Raw genomic sequence first — 21544 nt, 5'->3', positions numbered from 1 at the left:
CGAAAGCCTTCTTGAAGTCAAATAGAACTACACGGACCGTAGAGCTGTTGCCGTCGGTCTTCTGATACCATGTGTGCAGCATACTAATGAGAGCATGCGTAGTAGAGGAATTGGGAACCGTTCCAAATTGATTCCAATCAACTTTGACCAGGACGGCTGGCTTGATGTATTCCTCAACCACATAGTCTTCGGCCACTTTTGACAGTATTGGCGTTAGTGATATAGGTCGCAGATGCCTGTTAACATCAAGCACTAGTGACTGCTTGGGCAGGGGTGTAATATCCGCTCGTTTCCATGACTTAGGTAGGCGGCTCTCCTGGAAGCTAGAATTCAGGATGTCTGCTACAGGGGCAGCAAGTATATCCGCATTATATTTGAGAAGCCGAGAGCGGATTTGATCAGGACCAGACGCTTTGTTGGGGTTGAGAGTGCGCAGCTTCTGTAGAACAGAATATTCCGTGATGAGCCTCGGGCGTGGCTCAACAGGTGCTGCGTTATTGTGCTCGCTCGGTTGCGCACGTAGTGGTTCGAACACACTCATAGGAGAGAGGAATCTGGAATTGATCAGATTCGCCAGGAACCGAGAGTCCTTAGGGGGCTCGTCCTGTCCGCCGACGACGTGCTGGAAATCTACAAGTGGCTCGGCGCGAGCAGGTGGTGCAAAACCACTAAGATTTTTTACTTCCTTCCACCAGACTGCAGGCTTACATGATTTAAGATGTTTTACCTAAGCCTCGTAGAATTTAGCTCGGCAGTTCTTCCTAGCACGGTTGACTTTATTGCGAAGAATGTTATAGTCGATCATATTACCGCTGACCAGGGCTTGCTGGCGACGCCGAATGAGCGTTTTGAGAGAAACATTAACCCATGGCGGCTCATTAGAAGCAACTTTCTTTGATTTAAACGGCATAATTCCGTCGAGGCCCGTAATGATCACCTTTTCAAGCACTTGGGTCTTCTCCTCACATAAGTCCTTGTCTTGAACTAGAGACAAGATGTCAACCTCTCTCAAATACTAACTCACGGCGATCTTTTTAGTTTCTCTGAGGTCTCTTGACATCACTCTCCGATTTCCATTGGCGTGTTCACAACGTTCTAAGGGATGGAGTTCAACGGTGATGTGGTCTGAAAGCCCAAACGCTGGGCGATTAATAGGATCTTTATAAAATTACTTCATGTTTGTAAAAATAGGGTCTAACGTGCGATTGCCACGGGTGGGAAACTTGACGATTTGCTTGAGTTGAAACACATTTTGAAAACCGCTAGTGTCAAGCCTGTTGAAATCGCCCGCAATTAAAATGCCATAGCTCGGAAAAAGGAGCTTCGTTAGATGACATAGACTCGTACAGAAAACTCAACATCTCCGTATCTGAAGCGCCGCATTCAGTCCGCGGGTGGTAAACATTAGCAACAACAATGCACGACATCCCCCTGAGAAGCCTGTAAGGACGCAATTTCACCCATATAACTTCAAACTTTTCATCCGATAGTTCGTCTAATATTTTGCACTTGATGGTCTTGTTAATGTACATACACACCCCGCCGTGCTGGTGCTGCTTTCTATCACGGCGAATGATGTTATAGCCGGGTATTGCAATAACATCATCGTTTATGTGTTCACGCAACCATGTCTCTGTAAAGCAAGCGACATCCACATTTGCATCTATAATAGCGACTCGAATTTCGTCTATCTTGGGCGCTAAAGACATCACATTGGAAAGCATCACGGCAGGAACAAACATTCTTTTTGAGCCATGGGTTTTAGACTCTTTCACTGTTGGAATAGACACACAATTATTCGGGTCAAAGAAATTGGTAAAAATTGAAAATATACAAATTACCTAAGAGAGGTCTATTGGAGCGGCTTTAGACATTTCTCGCCTTTTTGACTACCAAATTATCGGCGGACGTTTTGTAAAACACCCCACTGTTGACTCATAATCTGATGTGGCTCACTTGGAAAGTTCTTTCTACAGCTAAAATATGACAAAGGAACTTCTTCACGTCTACTTTTATATCCGTGGGTACCATGCATACTTGAGTATATGGGAGCCAAAAGTCGATGAGATGTACGCATTGAGGCGAGAGCCGCAAAATAAGGAAGACTCGAATACTGTGGCAATTGTTCGCCCAAAATTACGGAAATCTAGTGTTACACCGAGAGTTACAAGATCTGAACGTGGCAAAAACGCTTCGAAACCATATTCTCACCCTAATTAAATTATGGACGATTATGAAGTGATTGGACATGCACCTAAGTTGATGGCATTGTGGCTAACCAAATTTTTTGAAACGGCCTACAAGCAAAGGGAAAGTTACGGTGAAAGGGCAAGCGAGTTAACAGAGGTGGAGGTTATGGCCTGGAAATCCCTTGCGAGTATGGGTTTGAAGGCGATCCATTCTCCATCACATGGCTAAAGAACAAGCTAATTGAAGAGGAATTTCTAGCTGAAGAGTGAAGCATATCTTCAAAACGATTTTTTTTTTTTTTTGCGTTTTTGATTTTGTATTGTACTTAAGCACATTGCGGACATCTGAAAAGCGTTAACGACACTAAAGAGCCGATTGTCAGTTTACAGTAGCTTTGCAAATGATATTTCTTCATAGTGATGATGGATTGCATTTTAAACACAATAAAACACCACATAAAATGGCATATGGCTTAGTTTCCGTTCAGGGGTGGCCGCTTAATACAGGTAAAAATAACAAAGAAAGACAAACATAGGACGGCCACAGGGTGGCCGCGGCCGCTTAATAGAGGTGGCCGCCTAATATAAGGCAACAAATACAGCGTTTGTATGAGCGAAAAATCGGGACTTTGAAAGCTGGCCGCTTAATACAGGGCTGTTATATACAGATTCGACTGTATGTTCCATGTTAACTTCAGAGAATCAAATGACAGATTTACTTGTCCGGCGATGTTGACTCGGGAATATTCGGAAAAAATCCGAGTACTCCTTTGCAGAGTCTAACCTACGACTTTCCGGTTACGAGTTCAGATGCTTTAATGGCTTGGCTCCCACGGTCTTTTGTAGCTCGGTGGTAGAGAATCCGAACTAGTAATCGGAAGGTTGTGGCTATAGATTCGACTCCTGCAAAGAAGCACTCGGATTTTTTCGAGTATCCTCGAGTCCACATCGAAAATACAATTTTTCATCATCATCATCATTATTATCTTCTTAATCCAATATTAACATACGCTGAGTCGGGCACACATTTTCCTCCATTACTTGCTTGCTCGCTCGTTCCCTCGCTCGCTCGCTCGCTCGCTCACTCACTCACTCACTCCCTCCCTCCCTCACTCACTCACTCACTCACTCACTCACTCACTCACTCACTCACTCACTCACTCACTCACTCACTCACTCACTCACTCACTCACTCACTCACTCACTCACTCACTCACTCACTCACTCACTCACTCGCTCGCTCGCTCGCTCGCTCACTCGCTCGCTGACTGACCGACTGACTGACAGACAGACAGACAAAATCTTAGTTGCAAAGAGACTGATCGACCATGGCGTCTCTTATTTCTTTAATATTCTCCAATCCAGTGTCAGTCTTGATGGTGTCAATGTATGCAGTTCTTGATCTACCTCGATTTGGGTGACCAAGTTGCGGTTTCCAAAACAGCACTTTAAAATCGAAGCCGTTTTTTCACAGGTAGCCCAAGCTCGATATACGAGTATCTGTACTGCACTACATTATGCAAGAGTAGAAATATAAGGATTTGTATGGGGAAAACGGTTTTTCTCAAAATTCAAAAAAATATTCACGATTTCAAATTTAAAAAATAGCTTACCCTGCTTCAGTCTTGTGTGTTTTTGTCTCTGGTATGATTTCTGGGTTTATTAAGAGCGATTTAGGTGGTTTTTGGTTCCTCTTCTTTTCCCTCTATCAGTATTCTTTCCCAAGGTTGGGCACCGAGACGAAGCCGCCGGAATCATCGAAAGAAAAGAAAATTGGCTGACAAGGATTCGATCGCCTCGAAATTCCACGTAGATCACGAACGATACCTCCGCTAGCTATTCGTCTACTTCATTCGAGCCGCTTGTACAATGAGAAGGAATTAAGGGCCACCAAACTCTGCAAACATTTGCTTGCTTTCAATGGGAACAACTTGGGTGCTCAATTTAGCGGGTTGCTAAAGGATCTTCCAACGGTTTGGTTAACGCGGGTTGTGAATAAAGCCTCATTCGATGGCTCTCAAAGCAAACGTTTTCAGAGTTTGGCGGCCCTTAATCCCTTCTATCGTCTGTGATCTACTGACGATATATTTCTACTCTTGCATAATATATCGAGCTTGGGGTACCTGTGGTTTCTTCATTGTAAGGGGCACATTGACCAGCTCGTCTTAGTCTTCTCATACGGATTGTTTCACAGACTCTTGGGAGACTCCCGTAGGGTTCCAGGTTAGTCATTTGTTCTTCGCAGCATTCTAGTGTCTGCATCCATTGACAATTTTCTCCAGCATCTTGGTCAGGGTCCACGTTTCAATCCCATAAAGCATCCTCTGCTATCTGGCTTTAGTCGTCTCCATGGTCTCGTCCCGCATGGTATCTAAAAAATTCACGCCCCTTTGCAGTTTTTTTCTTCAATTCCTCGCTTCATCTTAGTCCCTCTTTTCCCCCTCGTCGTCCCGGAGGACGTGCTTGTTTTGCACATCCGAACTACGTACGTCATCATCTTGTCTCTCTCACTTGAGTGTAAAGTTCGTCCTGCTGGGTCCTGCTCCAGATTTCTACATTGACACTTCACTCGGAAGATCCTCCCAAGATATCGATGGTCACATACGTCTAATTTATTTCTATGTGGATTTGTTTTTTGCTTTGTTTCTGCCCCGTACAAAACCACTGACAGTCATGTCTAACGGCTTGCGCCTACACATCTAGATCTTGAGCTTAGATTACTGCTACGAGATACCAAGCGCTCTATGTCACTTGTTGTCGGTCGTCAACAGCACTGAAGCTATGTCGAAACTTATGGCAGAAACGACAAGGGTGTATTAATATCACACTTCTCTCCATTTTAGGGATACCTGCAGTTTTTGTCAGCATATCTTTGGGCATCACGACTAGAAAAAACGGAATCGATAGTTTTGTCAACGACAAATAGTAAGCTTATCATTTTTGTTAGCAAGCTCTTGCCTTAAGAAAGAGCTTTTGTTTGTTTTAACAGATGAGGAGCTACTTTACTTCTCCTAGAGAATATAAATGGGATGTTCTGCATATCCTGTATATTGATTCGCAGAGTTAAGGTGATTGATGACTGAGAAATCATTGCAGCGAAATCAGGCATGGCTGACGGCCACTTGAAAAAGAAATCGAAGTTTGATCAGTCGTTGAAGCCTTTATTGTTTCTCAGAATTCTTAATCAGCTGCATAAGTTGATCATTTCCGACTGCGATAAACTATCTGTTAAAATCGTTTCATTACTCCTGTCCATAGACCAAGAGTAACCAGTCTCATGAGATAGCAAGATTTAGGGTCAATGAAGTTTTTGTACGAGACATTCGCTGTTAGCTTACTTTTCTAACAACCTTACTTAAGGTGAAACTAACTTAATTAACTGCCTCGTATCGGATTTTCCCTATGACCAACGCGGCTGTGCAGGTGTGTAATTTGAACCACACAAGCCGATTTTTCTTTTTTGTTTTTTTGCTACTCGTCTCACTCTAAATGAAGGTCAAGTGAGTTGATTGAGGATTTGAATGAATGAGTTGTGAGTAATTGGATCCATGCCTTATACGCAATGGGTTCTGGGATCGCTATGGGGCAAACATTGCCATTGTTGTGAGAAAATGTATGTCGGAAAGTTATTCGACGTCCAAAAACGTTTTTGGAGAGAGATCAACGCTTTTTTCGACACAGTTTTATTAGTAACGATTACTAACCGAAAAATACTAAACATTCGCTAAAAAAAACCATACACGGACGTCGCACAGGCGCATTGCTATCGCTGGTGTCACTACTTCTGTGTAGTGACTTTGCGTGCGTGACCAAAACCAAAAAGCGATTGCGAAGGTCCGGGGGGGGGGGGGGGGGTACTCGATGTATCCCTGGTTGGGGAGGTGCGGCGCGGCCCCTCATACCCTGACCCTGTTTAAGACAAATATCGCTGATTTTCCTACCCATTTAATTACAGAATTCCGATTTTTGATACCCTGTTTAAGACATTTAACCCAGTTTAAGTGTCATTGTCTGAGAAAGTGTTCCAGGGGCCAAAAGTTGTGGTCAACCGATTTGGTTGAAACTTGGCACAGAAGTTGGGTATAATGAGATATTTCAAAAGCCACTTTGGCTCACTTCTCTGAGTTTTAGTTTTGGAGTTACAGGGGGGGGGTCTCATTTTTTGCCCTTTGAGCACCAAAAATCCAGCCTTCCAGGGGGCATTTTGAAAGTGTGATAAGACCCCACTGGTAAATTGTGCTGCCAAATGAATTTGACCATGAACTCTACTATAATAGAGCTTTCAGTTCATGCATGTAACTTTGTCCTCAAGGTATTTCACAGAGAGGAGCCTGGGGCTAGAGTTTGGCCAAAATTGATGTTTAAATTATAACCCAAAATAGCCATTTTTCAAAATTTCACTATATTCACCTGCCTTCTTGCATAACTTCCAAACCTATACCAATGTTTACTTTAGTCACCCAGTTATCAAAATCAGTTGAGAAAAATTTGGCTTATTATGGTTTATTGAATTTTTGAAACAAACACTTCATGCCCCTCTAAGGCAATGCAAAATGGAATTTTGAGCCTAATTCAGGCCATAAACAAACCAAATTGTTGACAAGAAGCCCTTATTCTGTATTTGGTAAGTGAAAATGAATTGTCAAAGCCAAATCAGTTTCGTTGTTTAGAAATAACACCGATTCTTACTTTAAAATTCATCTAAAAGGGGCCTCTGATTAGCGCAACAAACACATAAGTTAGCAAATCAAAGGTGATTTTATTCTTTGAAAACCTAGTAACCATCAAAGAACACAAATGACAATGTTCTGATGTACATATAACAATCTTTTTCAAGATGCTTGAATTTTTCTTTGATTAATTTTATAGTCGTCAGTTTCATGTCATCTTTCCAAGCAAGCATTACTCCAAGCATGGAAAGTCTCCATATTTTGTCAGGCACATTATTTTTATATTTTTACCATTTAAATTTAGCGTATGAAAAGGTTCGTCAACGTATAATCTTCGTCTGACCTTGTAATAGCCTGAATAGTTGTTTTTAATACCCATCAGCAAAGGAGCATGACCATACATACGTAGATTACACAGACTTATACGAGCTTCAGTGAGCAGTATCCAGGTGAACTGTGAGTTTCCGATTCCATTAGAGCTAAAAAAATGAAACCATCCATCCACGGTTAGGAGAGCTGGTTATCAAAAAGCTTGTTTTGCTTTTAAAAAGAAAATAACCCAAACAAAGCCTTCCATTGAGATGATGCACTTGTTACTACATCAAGCGAGCTGGCCCGCCATTTTGGACTTGAAGAGTGTGGGGACTGGACCGAGTTCCCGTCCAATCCTTCTCCCGTTTCGCGGGAATTTTATTTCTGTTTTTCATCAGGTGTGTTCGAAATTCTAGAAAGTGATCTGTTTCAGGATAATTTTTTATGGCACCTTATTCCTTTGAAGGGGTAAATGACCAGTGCAGTGTCACGTCATGGGCTGCCCGGGCTGTGCAAGAAACAGGAATGTTTCCTTTGTTGTCTTGCGATAGTGACGTTTAAAGCACAAGTAGAAGAGTTCAGGTGTGTCCGGAGAAGAAGAGGAAGAACTGGTGATGCCAAAGCTACAGGTGCTTCAAAGTATCAGTTAGGGATCATATACGCTCACAAACGACATTTATCGTGATCTAGGGGACTCTTCTGACTGAAGAGAAATTTAGAGACGACGATATGTAAAATACGATATTGTCGACTCAAATTGTTTGTTCGCATAGTTGATTGATTCGCATGTTAATATCCTGGGTCCTTAGGAAGAGCACTAAACATTCATCAGATTTGTCCAAGAAAAAAAAAAACAAGTACGATAAGAATAACTTGAAGGCTGTTTTTTGTCTGCTCGAGCTGCTTGTTTACATTAAGCTTGTCACGTGCACACGCTTATCATGCAATGCACAATTCAGTTACCGGTTTCCATTATTTACCCTTTTCGTCAAAGATATTTGCAAACATGCCGAGAACGCATGTTTTATGAGTCAAGTGAGTCAATGAGTCAATGAGACTCACAGTCAATATAGCAATAATTTGTTGATTAAGCCTAAGCCCTCGTTTCAGTGATTAGGCTTAAGCGCTCTCTGAAATTTTAGCTTTCATTTTATGGTTTAATTGACTGCACTAACTCGTTGACTCATTGACTCATTGACTCATGACTCATTGACTGATTGACTGATTGACTCATTGAATCATTGACTCATAAATACTTGACACTCAAACATGCTGCATCTACGTTTTTCGACAAAATTGACATTTTCAGAGAGAAAATGTCACTAAAACGTCGTCGCAAAATCGACCGAATTAGTTGATATTATTGGATTTGCTTGGAATAATGCATAGGCAATGAACACACATATGTCGTACTTGAATGGGAACTGACTCTGAATCGTTCTGGAAGAGCACGGAAGATTTGTGTATATTTGTAGAAAAAATGTTTCATTATTTAATTTAAAAAAATGTTTAAAATAATGTTAACTATTCAATTAAAAGAATAATGAAAAAATGTACCTAAATAAGAGTGTTATCTGCTAAAACTCTCTAAAATTCCGAGGGCCTCTTTTGGTGAATAACCGCTGATTAGTTCTAGTGTAGATGACTCTGAAAACTGCTGATTTGTTGTGCTCAGTGAACAGTACTCTAGACACTGTTGTAGCATGTGGGTGGACTGAGCCCTCTCTTGGTTGGTAGGAATACAGAAAAATAAAAACGTTTTTTCAACGTTTCTGCCTGTGAAATGTTGCTGTTCAGTATTCTCCTATATATACTGCTATTTAAGTTCCAGTATTTGTCAATTTTTTCCCAATATTATTGAGATTTTCTAAAATTCTTTTTCGTGTCTAAAATTCCCAAAACAATTCCTGCGGAATTATGGAGCTATACCTATTCTAAGTTGACTTGTCTTCGACGAAACAGGCAAATAAAGGAGACCGGTGGAGTCTCAATGCAAGCTTGCTCGAATTGTGCATTGCCAAACGTGACAAGCTGAATTTAAACAAACAGCTCGAGCAGACAAAAGACAGCCTTCAAGTTATTTCTATTATTGTTATTGTTATTTTTTTATATATATAAAGATATTGCTGAGATGAGTTTGTTGAATGTTTAGTGCTCTTCGTAAGAACCCAGGAAATTAAAATGGGAATCAATCAACTATACGAACAAACAATTTGAGACGACAACATCGTAAATTATATATCATTGTCTTTCTTCAAGCAAAAGAGTCTCGTAAACTGCTTTAAAAATCATTTGTGAGCGTATATGATCCCTAACTGATACTTTGAAGCACCTGTAGCTTTGGCATCACCAGTTCTTCCTCTTCTTCTCCGGACACACCTGAACTCTTCTACTTGTGCTTTAATCATGCAGTCATGTCACTATCGCAAGACAACAAAGGAAGCATTCCTGTTTCTTGCACAGCCCATGACGTGACACTGCACTGGTCATTTACCCCTTCAAAGGAATAAAGTGCCATAAAAAATTATCCTGAAACAGATCACTTTCTAGAATTTCGAACACACCTGATGAAAAACAGAAAAAATTCCCGCGAAACGGGAGAAGGATTGGACGGGAACTCGGTCCAGTCCCCACACTCTTCAAGTCCAAAATGGCGGGCCAGCTAGCTTGATGTAGTAACAAGTGCATCATCTCAATGGAAGGCTTTGTTTGGGTTATTTTCTTTCTAAAAGCAAAACAAGGTTTTTGTTATCCAGCTCTCCTAACCGTGGATGGATGGTTTAATTTTTTTAGCTCTAGAGGACTCGGAAAATCACAGTTCACCTCGATACTGCTCACTGAAGCTCGTATATGTCTGTGTAATCTACGTATGTATGGTCATGCTCCTTTGCTGATGGGTATTTAAAACAACTATTCAAGCTATTACAAGGTCAGAGGAAGGTAACATGTTAACGAACCTTCTGATAAGCTAAATTTATCTGGTCGAAATATAAAAAATGGGCCTGCCAAAGTATGTAGACTTTCCGTGCTTGGAGTAATGCTTGGAAATATGACATGAAACTGACGACTATAAATCAAAGAAAAATTTAAGCTTCTTGTAAAAAAATTGTTATATGTACATCAGAACATTGTCATTTGTGTTCTTTGGTGGTTACTAGGTTTTCAAAGAATAAAATCACCTTTGATTTGCTAAATTATGTGTTTGTTGCGCTAATTAGAGGCCCCTTTTAGATGAATTTTAAGGTAAGAATCGGTCTTATTTCTAAACAACGGAACTGATTTGGCCTTGAGAATTCATTTTCACTTACTAAATACAGAATAAGGGCTTCTTGTCAACAATTTGGTTTGTTTATGGCCTAAATTAGGCTCAAAATTCTATTTTGCATCGCCTTAGAGGGGCATGAAGTGTTTGTTCCAAAAATTCAATAAACCATAATAAGCCAAATTTTTCTCAACTGATTTTGATAACTGGGTGACTAAAGTAAACAGTGGTATAGGTTTGGAAGTTATGCAAGAAGGCAGGTGAATATAGTGAAATTTTGAAAAATGGCTATTTTGGGTTATAATTTAAACATCAATTTTGGCCAAATTCTAGCCCCAGGCTCCTCTCTGTGAAATACCTTGAGGACAAAGTTACATGCATGAACTGAAAGCTCTATTATAGTAGAGTTCATGGTCAAATTCATTTGGCAGCACAATTTACCAGTGGGGTCTTATCACACTTTCAAAATGCCCCCTGGAAGGCTGGATTTTTGGTGCTCAAAGGGCAAAAAATGAGACCCCCCCTGTAACTCCAAAACTAAAACTCAGAAAAGTGAGCCAAAGTGGCTTTTGAAATATCTCATTATACCCAACTTTTGTGCCAAGTTTCAGCCAAATCGGTTGACCACAACTTTTGGCCCCTGGAACACTTTCTCAGACAATGACACTTAAGACAAAAATTGATAAATCGATACCCTGATTAAGACAAAAAATGATAAATTCGATACCCTGTGCAAGACAAAAATCCCGAAGAACGTACCCTGGCTGGCCGCACGTCCCCATTAAGCCCTTATAAGGGAGAACCCCTCCCCCCCACCCCCCAGGACGGTTTCCATATTTTAGATCACGCCTCTACGACTTTTCAACTCTACAATAGATAAAAGAGGCTTTCATATTCAAAGAGAACAACCTTCTCTGAATCAACAATTACATCACGTAAATCTAAAACTATCCTTTTCATTCTTACGTTGTCACGTTTTATGTACATTCCGTTGCTACTAGCATAATTAGCACTTTTTCCTAGTTATAAATTCAACTTAACGCTTTGTACATTGATCAACTGAAGATGACAGAAGTTTCTGTCGAAACATGTCTTATAATCTTAAACGTTTTGTCGTTTTCTTTAAAGTTAAGACGTAACTAATAAGAAAGCAGCATAGATGTGTTATTTCCTCCAGATTTGTACTTAACTTTGTAATATTTCGAGACCATGACGAGTTGTTAATTTCACAATAAACGTAAGGATCCTCATGCGAGCGAGGTTAAGCCGAGTAAATTTTATCTCATATTTCACGGTTATTCAAACAAAAACTTACATTTGCCAGGTATCAACATTGCCCAAATCGATTTCGGATAAATCTGTGTCGAAAAAACGTTGATCTCTCTCTCTGAAATCATTTCTTGGATGTCGAAATAAGTTTCCGCCTTACATTTTCTTATAGCTACTTGCAATGTTTGCCCCTCAGCATGCGAAGGGCACACTGCGCGAAGCTTTAAAGACTTGATGCTGGAAAAATTGACAAAGTAGAACCGATTACGGGTTAAAGAAAGTATTTTGGTAGAAACAAAGAAAGCCAGATTATTAAGTGTTAAAAATATCTGGAGAATCACCCCATTGTAATGACATTTTGTCTGTCTAACCAATTACGGACTTTCGTTATTAAGGTGTAAGCTATTCCAATGCCGGATTACTTCAGAGACCTTTTTAGAAAAATAGACGCAGAATCTTTAACGATTAACATAAAGGTAAGGAGTTCAAAACTAAATAATAACCCATTTTTGGTTTATTTATTTGTTTGTTTGTGTTTTCAAACTCCAAGCTGCTGGCTTTCCTCTGGTAGCGGCGCCTTTTGGATATTAGTGACGTTTGTCGTGTTGGTTGAGCTGGTAAGTAAGAGTTGGAATCAATATGTAGTTTTAACAGCAATGGCCCGCTGCAGCAACGGCAAAGCCACAAGAATATCATTGGTTACGGACAATCGTGCTACAAGTGTGACACGCATTTTAGTGCATTTCTTTGCCCCATTAAGAAATCACTGACGAAAACGTAAGCACACAATGGTGAATCGTGCATTATTTGTTTACTTTAAATCTAGTCTCCTTCGCACCCGGGGGGGGGGGGGGGGTACTCCCTTATAAGGGCTTAATGGGGACGTGCGGCCAGCCAGGGTATGTTTTTCGGGATTTTTGTCTTGAACAGGGTATCGAATTTATCATTTTTTGTCTTAATCAGGGTATCGATTTATCAATTTTTGTCTTACACTGGGTTAAATGTCCTAAACAGGGTATCAAAAATCGGAATTCTGTCTTAAAATGGGTAGGAAAATCAGCGATATTTGTCTTAAACAGGGTCAGGGTATGAGGGGCCGCGCCGCACCTCCCCACCCAGGGATGTATCGAGTACCCCCCCCCCCCCCCGGGCCTTCGCAATCGCTTTTTGGTTTTGGTCACGCACGCAAAGTCACTGCACAGAAGTAGTGACACCAGCGATAGCAATGCGCCTGTGCGACGTCCGTGTATGGTTTTTTTTAGCGAATGTTTAGTATTTTTCGGTTAGTAATCGTTACTAATAATTTGCTGGCTAACATTTCACAAGAAGGACGTTTAATTGTTTAAACTTCTGCACGCTTGGGTGTAGCCATTCAGTCTGATAAAACCGGCGAAACGAAACATATAATGCCAAACAATAACTTTATAATATCTTATTGTAAATAAACATAACTTTATGATCTTTTATTGTAAATAAACATTTCTTTGACACAAGGTACTTCTCGAACCAAACGCCTTTAAAGGGGTCAGTTTGATTTCTCTTTTAGCTCGTCCCACCATCTCGTTTGGATTGTTTCTCAATTTGTCCTTTGCCATGCGTAATGTAGTGGATATCCGGTATCCCAGCGTTCCGGGTTCGAATCCCAGCCCTTGCCTTCCAAGGTTCACTTAGCTTTCAATCTATTTTGTAATCGGTAAAGTTAATACCAGTATTGCTGGGGGTAGGTCGTACATAAAGGTGATGTTACACGAGCCGATTTTTAACGCCAATTCTTAATCCATCCTTCAGGAGACAACTTTTAACGGAACAATTTTGCGGCAACGGTGTATTGCACGAGATGATTTGCTCGCAATATTTGAGCCCAGACTTCTGCTCGATAAATCCCGAGCAAGAAATGTGGCGGACACTGTTGAAGTGACTGTCGACGTGACTTATTCCGCTTCTCCGTGGTGCATTCTGGGATGATGTCGCGTTAAAAGTCAAGGGCGGGGGTGTTACACGCACTAACTCCAATAAAATTCGGGCAACAACATGTTACATTAAGAATCACCCTCTGCGTTATGTTACACGACACAAATTTGAAAATCGGTTCATGTAACATCACCTTAAACGACATTGGAGTGGCGCACACCCCTGCCGCGTAAGTAAAAGAAGCCCTTGGGTTGCTTTCGACTGAGTTCGGCCTTCTACATCTCCTGTCTTTTCCTTTGACAAATGTTCGTTAAGTTGACTGTTACTCTACTGTTTTAGGCGAACACGGTAATTATCGTGCTAGTGAAAAAGGAAATGGCATCAATGCAACATACATCGCGCAAGCAGATCGAACAAGCCAGGTGAGACAGTTAACATCTTAAACTTCTGTCTTTTGGAAAGCTCCAGTGCAAGTTTATGTAAACACATTTTGAGTTGCAGATTGGGGATCAGAGCGTCCTTGATGTTGATGCCCCTGTTGGATATCACATGGTTATTTGGTCTCTTGGCACCAGTACACACTGCGTTTCTGTACGTTACTGTCATTCTGAACTCCACTCAGGTATGACTTACAATTACATACTAGGTGTTGACTCTTGATATTTAGAAGAATAGATATTTAGAAGAAAGTAAGACAGATAATCGCGGATAAATGAAAGAAATGTATATTTGCGATTTATGGACGAAAGATAGAAGTGATCCTCGCATTTATCTGAACAATTTTAGAAATTATTTCTTATAGACACCTGAAAAATTCAAGCGGCTTCAACGGGAATCGAACTCATGACTTCTGCCGCGATGCCGATGCAATACTCTACCAACCGTGCGATGAAGCCACACAGTGGGGAGAAGTCCTGTCACGGGAACGCCTGGGGCCCAACAGATTGACCTGCTCCCAACTGTGTGGCTTCATAGCTCAGTTGGTAGATCAGCATTTGGCCGGCATCGCAGAAGTCATGGGCTCGAATCCCGTTGGAGACAGCAGAATTTTTAAAGTGACAATCGCATCACGCAGAATGCCTATTATTCTCGGGATATAAACTTGCGGCACAGTCAAAATTATAGATCTGCAAAATTAGAGGAGAAACATGACCAGAATAACTCTTATTGGTCTGAGATTAAGTGCATTTACAGAATACACCCGTACACGCGCCCGTAATGAATACAGCTCAGCTCATTAACTTCTGGAGGAGCAGCTGAGAAACAAAGGCCTCGCAGGTCTTCGTTTATGCTATTGTTTCTAAGATCGCACTTCTTCGGTCGTGTTACAAGCTGGCGTTTAAAAGAGGGCCATCTCCAAACTGCTTCTGCATTTAGTTGAAGGTGGAATATCGGGCAATCATTGTCAACAAACGGAGGAACCACATGAACTTATAATGGATGGATCGGGTATTCTAAGAGCTCTGAAAAGAGCTCCCGATCGCTGATATTTTCTTTTTTCCTCTTCATTGCACTATTTTGGTCGGCACGTGGAATGAACCAGAAGACACTTAACGATCACTTTAAAATTCGCGGTTATTCCTGACCATTTCACGATCCACTGGTTTGATTGACAAGAATTGTTATGCAGCGATTGCCAGAAAACATTATAAAATAATTAGGATAGTGCATGCACTCTCATTGGTGAAAAGCTGTGTTTAGATGAGAGTGTGGAAACAGGGTTGTGACAGCACACGCATTTTGATTGGTTATATGTCGTCAGACGCGCGTTTTGATTGGCTGGTAGGAAATATGAGCAAGAAAATCAGTCTCGATCAAGAATCTTCCTTCATTTGTTACCTTCATTTGTCGAATTATCTTTGAGAAATATTTCATAAAAGCAATAGAGGACTTTTTTCCGTGCTTCCATAGCCTCATCTGAACACTGGCGAAAGTTGGGAGAATTCTCGACACTGTTGCAAAACCTGGACTGCGTCTCGGTTTTGCATGACTGTCTCGAATTCTCCCAACTCTCCCTTGTGTTTATATGAGGCTATGGAAACACGGAAAATGTCCTATATTGCTTAAATAGCTCTTCCTCGAGATGCGCCATTTTTCAAAAGTATGTTTCATTAGTAGTTTTGAAACCGAAAAGAACAGTGGTTCTCGTTCACCAATTCTTTGAATTAAAACGGATTCTGCTCAAGAAAAGGTACATCTTCCATTTACCGCGCGTGAAAATGTGGAAGGCCGTGACAAGATTTTGAAAATCGCTCTTAAAAACGGTCTTTATACTGAAATTACACTGCGAGCAGTTTGTTTCTCCTACGCTTCCCGAGAGAGAAACCACTGCCAGCAACCGTTTGATTTTCCATCGAGCATCTGCAAAGTACGTCACATCCCACGTGATGTATTTGACATCACTTCGTCTTATTTCGCGGGAAATTTCTACACAGCAGGCTCGCCCAAACGCAGCAGTTACGTAGCTGAACGCACGCGCGAGCGCCAAAACAAGTTTAGTAACTCGTTTTACCGGTACAAATTTAACTTATTCGTTCTTAGCGCTGGACGGTGGCTCACTCAAAGAAATTAGCGGTTGGTCGCAGTGGTTTCTCTCTCGGGAAGCGTAGGAGAAACCAACTACTCGCAAGATATACTGAAATAGGTAATTTTTTTCACAATTTTCAAGTTTAAAAGAACAGTGTTTACACTTTCTTAAATTCTTTTGTGTAAGTTAAATGTGTAGATACAACCTTGCTCTTCAAAAAGCCCCGCGTGAAAGTTAGGATTACGACTTCTGGAAATCAGACAAGCGAGTTTTACAAGCACGACTCGGCCAATTTGGGGGTTTTCTTCTCTTATTCTGGCCTATTCACAGCGGGATCGTATTCAAATTTGCCGCCACGGTGATCATGAATATGCATAGGTAATCATATGATTTCGAGTGCAATTTTGGAATAAATAAGCACTTATAATTTTTTTCAAAGGTGGCCAAAATTGCACAAGACCGTAGGGTGAGTGCAATTTGTAGACTTTGAAAAATTTACAAGTGCTTATTTATTCCAAATTGCACGAGAAAAATCATGTGATTACTTACTAATAATAGACATGAAAGAATTCGAGATGGTTAAGGTGATTCCTTAATAATAGAACTTGTCGTAAGATTTTCTTTAAACCTTTCTCGATTGTTCCCTACATTATGGTGACTCGAAATGTGCAATTAAAAAAAATAGGTCACCGAGCTCGTTTGGGAGGTATAACCTACTCAGGTTACTCATTTAATCAGTGCGACTTCCTATATCAAAGACACATTTGTTCCATCGGTTCACGCAACGTTTTGCAGAAACAGGAAGCACAGCTTTGACGTAATTCACGTGTATTGAATTGTTCGAAGGAATAATTTAATGTTTGTTTTATGGCACACACGTCTTGAAAAGGCACTAACTACAGTGCATGATCAGGTGCATGATCTCGAGGAGACAATTTTGTGTCCACGAGTGATGGCTACGAATACTTTTTTCCCTGTAATTTTTTTTTTCTGACGTGAATTTTTGAAAATGTTTTCACAGCACAAACAGGAGGAATAAGAGAATAAAATTATGCCAAACAAAAGATAGGTCACCAACCCCGTTTAGGAGAAAACAGAAAGCAAACCAAGCTCGACCCTTCAAAAACACGTCTCCCCGACAGCGCGGTTTCACTTTCACTCTCGGACTAAAATGACACTTTAGCATCATCAAGGCTATTACTCTCCTTGTTGTTTTCCGACAGTCTAAAAAGTTTCTTGTTTTTCTCTTTACTGTTGTGCTCTGAAAACGGCCATTCTTCTTTCTAGCGAGCTTTCCCGCACGAAAGGTCGCCATTTTGAAATGTTTTTGGCCACGTTCGATTCTCGGTTTTCACATGACGTCACGGCCGCCATTTGGAGCCCCTAAACAAAGAAACGGCGGCCATGTTGGAGCCCTGACCAAATCTTCTGGGAATTCAATTATATTATTATGCAAACGTTCTCTTTTGTTTCACGGTTGAAAAACATGGCTGTTATTCACGTCAGTGAAAACCATCAATATGCCAATATTCACACATGGCTACCAGTCTTTATAGTTAAATTCAAACTTTGTTTTGTTTAGAAATAACCGTTGAGACTTGTGAGACAAAGAAAACAGAACTGAGCCGTGAAAATTGACCATAATAGAAGCCTTTTAGCCATGCCTGAATACGAACGTGTCCTGCGCTGTGTTATGCGCAGAACAGAATGCGCAGTGCATTATTAGGGAATCCACTTAAGCAGAAGAAACGCACGCGTATCACCCAATCAGGAAATAATTGCGCAATAAATTGTGCCATCCAGGGCGCTCGCTTGATTTGAAAACAAAAGATTTGATTGGTTGTGACCAAACTCTATTGTTCATTAGCCAATCATAATCCAGAATTTCGACGTGTAATTTGCACTGGTATTACACTTTTTTTCATATTTAATGATGTCCACACATTCTACGCGATGGCTTAAATTGTCCATTAAGTGCGAGGATCCCTTCTATAATAGTAGTTAGTTGAGCAAATAAAAGGAAGCGCGGAAAATCCAGCCTTGAACGGGATTCGCCCCAGTGGTTAGGGCGCTTGTCTTGAGATTCGGGGACCCCGAGTTCAAGACCCGTTCTGGCCACTGGTTAAATTTGTTTATGGTAGTCCCTGGTTCTACTTTTCAGCTGCACTTGTAAATAGCCACCTATCTTGCCTCCGGCCAGTTGGAGCTCTTAACAGTTGTTGTTGTTGTTGTTCTGTTCTGTCGTTTCGTTTATTATGTTTCAATATCCGTGTTTTCACGACAGCCGTTGTCTCGCTTAACATTCCTGAAAATGGTTTGTTTGCAGACTTCGTTCAACCTGATCCTGTAGTAATTCCTACAAGTAGTGTAATTCTTTCACTCTTTCCTAAAGGGGTTCCTAATTTTTGCTCTTCATTGCTGGCCAAAAATAAAGAGGTAAGACAGAGTTACTTAAGGTTTTTTTAATTATAATTTTCAGTAGATTATACAAAAATACTGTACTTCCAATGCTTTGCCAAATTTTTCGAAGTGACTCTTCATTTCATTGCCCGGAGGTAACATGTAACGTCTCTTCTAGTACAATCGCGAAAATGCTCCATTTCCACAATTTAGATCCTAGCAGTCAGTATATATGGGACAATTAATTGGCCACTTTGAGGTTGCGCGGGAGACAGGGTCGAGAGTCTTATTGAATTGCTTTGTGGGAGTGTTTTGGGGAACAGCCAGTTTGATCTGCAAACAAAAAGACTTTCGTATACTCTTGTACGATAACAATTAACTATCTCTTTAATTTAGTAAACGTCGTATGTACCTCAAACTCAGTGACCTTTTGATCAAATCTTTTCGTTTTCGGGACAATTTTGCACCTTTCCAAGCGAGCCATCATGTACAATATTCTGGTGGTTTAGGCACAGGCAGCCAAAGCTCGGTATACGATTTATAGCTTTTATATGGGTAAATTAACTTTGAGCTTATAAATGCTAAAATAAGCTGTAAATGTAGAAATAAACTTCACTTACCCCTACGTACAGTTGTCCTCGTCTTTTCTGTGCAAACGGAGGACAAACTTGTGTCCGTTATAGACGGGTTTGTGGCTTTCGAATTTTTACGATGTGACGTCGTTAGCTGTCATTTCCCCTCATAAAGAGAAGAAAGGCTGGTGACTCGCGGCGATCTCATCCCACAAATTGCTCTCGTATCACAAAGTAACGGTCCGAATAGCCATAAAAATACCACAGCCTTAAGGCCAGTCAAATTTCCTATCACATCAGCTCAACTCCGGGACCACACAGCGATTTTTTGGCGGATAAATTCCAAATAATGTGCAACTTTCTATAATCTTCCCATGCGTTCAGCTAGATGAGGGGCTACGGCCGTTATAGCTTGGTGGCGATCGTATTACATTCTGCCTTCTCATTGGACAATTTGAAACACTTGGCCAATGAGAGAAATTTCCCCATACAAAGTCTGTGCTTGGGTTGCCTGTTGTTCAGGAAGCTCAGCTCCAGGTATATTGTTTTCTTGTAATTTGAGTTCTTGCTCCGCGCACACAATGATGAAAATGAGTCTCCCAATGCGTTCACAGTGCAATTCAACAAGGCTGTTTCCCGTACATGATGATGTATGTTATATGATACGAAACGTCAAGTTAAAATGCGTTATAATGTTTACCACCGCAGTTTGCTTTCGATTATTGTTTTTGATCAAGTTAAAAAGGCCGAAAAACAAGAGTATTTATAATTCAGTCTCGTCGCATGCACTTTCGTTATTATCAGTATCACGCAAGGATTTCCTGCCTAACTTCCTACGAAAAAGCTGCGTGAGGAACATTAATAATAACTTTTTTTTTCTGATATAGATCACGGATGTCTACATCGACGGAAGAAAGAAAGCCACAAAACAGCAACAAACTCAATCAACACACACATGACACCTAGTCTGGTAATCGAACCCGGGGTACATTGGCGGGAAGCGAGACATCGTCATCATATCTTTAATTAACCTTTGGACTTTAGAGTAGCTTGATTTAGCTTATATCATCGAGAATTTACCCTCCCTACTATGATACACCACATAGGACAGGCCGCAACACCAGGAACTTCATGCTCTACTCTTTCCGAATAGTGTGTAGGTTATTTTTGCCCGACAGGGGCCCATTACCCGGAGCCTCCATCTTCCATATTAACACTCTAAGTCAACCCTTTCCCGTATCTTTTTATTTTTAGAAACACCTCCAAGGGGGGCTTTAGTGGGAGTTTTCACAATAGCCAATCATAAGAGACCAATAGTCATCACATACGTATGTGATGTATGGAGGCCACTTCACGTATGTCCTCAGTCACATACGTCAAAATATAGTAGTTCTAAAAATAGAAAGATACCCGCGGGACAGTGTGGACTCAAGGGTACAATACGTATGGAAGCTTCGGGTAACGGGATCCTGTGCAATTACCATTGCGACAGCTCTGCTCTCACGACTTCCTAGTGTCATCTCCGTTTAATTCCTGGATGCTTCGAATTGTTCGTAGAAGTTGAGCGATCTGGAATAACAAGGCAAGAGTTTAAAAATGTACATTAGCGTCGTAGATCTTAAATTCCCTGATACGAGAAACCAACCCTGTCACAACTGAATATGTTTTAGAATGACGTAATGGTTGCCGCCGCCGTCGTCATTCAGAAGGCGCCTCCATGGCGTCGCAGCACCCGCAGAGGGATCCCTAATCCCTCAAGATGTTTTGTTCCCTTAACCGATCAAACCTTGCCCATTAAAACGCATGTTGAATTTATGAAAGAATAACAAGATTTTTGTATAAGAGCTTAAACAAGATATGTTGAAAAAAAAAAACCATATGTTAGCGCGCGGCCTTGCACTCGTTTTAACTCCTTGTTGAAAGGCGAGCTTTCATTTGGTGCTAATCATATTTTCTAAGGGACTGTGCAATAATTATGAGGAAGGGGGGTCCTAAAATGAGCTTCACCAAAGGGAAAATTAGATAGGTCCCCCCTCCAGCAGCGTCAAGATTAGCTCTGACGTTCCTTGAAATGTTTATTTATTCATTATCGAATTTGTGAAATTTAATTAAGACCCCCCTTTAACTTACTTTAGAAATCTAATGTAGAGCCCCTCCTCCTTTCCATTATTTTAATTTAACCCCCCCCCCCCCCCCCCCTTTCTAGTTTTAGGGCCCCCCGCCCTCGCGATAATTATTGCACAGTCCCTAACTGCATAAAAAAATAAAAATAAGAAGTAAAACATCTGTCATTTTAGTAGCATCATCCGAGCTTCAAGATTTCAAAATTTTATGGCGGAAATTTCTCCAGAACCCCCTACAAGTTAGCGTTTCCAGCGCTTGCTTCTTAAGTCTCCCATAGAATATCGCTGCTGAAGCTAAAAGTAATTAGG

The 21544-nt window shown here is 40.9% G+C and overlaps 1 protein-coding gene across 1 annotated transcript in view; it reads left to right on the top strand.

Moving 5' to 3' along the window:
• The window catches only part of LOC137976082 (latrophilin-like protein LAT-2), a 42197-nt gene extending 22019 nt beyond the window's left edge, over positions 1 to 20178 (top strand). Inside the window, exons 9-14 of the mRNA XM_068823348.1 lie at positions 5033 to 5114; positions 12253 to 12319; positions 13953 to 14035; positions 14115 to 14235; positions 18533 to 18576; positions 20000 to 20178. Coding sequence (XP_068679449.1) covers positions 5033 to 5114; positions 12253 to 12319; positions 13953 to 14035; positions 14115 to 14235; positions 18533 to 18576; positions 20000 to 20078 — 476 coding nt within the window. The 3' untranslated portion in view covers positions 20079 to 20178. The remainder of the gene's footprint in view (positions 1 to 5032; positions 5115 to 12252; positions 12320 to 13952; positions 14036 to 14114; positions 14236 to 18532; positions 18577 to 19999) is intronic.
• Positions 20179 to 21544: the final 1366 nt, after the last annotated feature.

Source organism: Montipora foliosa, chromosome 11, assembly GCF_036669935.1.
Source record: "Montipora foliosa isolate CH-2021 chromosome 11, ASM3666993v2, whole genome shotgun sequence".
NCBI lineage: Eukaryota > Metazoa > Cnidaria > Anthozoa > Scleractinia > Acroporidae > Montipora > Montipora foliosa.
The sequence above is the reverse complement of the archived record's forward strand: the minus strand, read 5'-3'. Positions and strand labels throughout refer to the sequence as shown.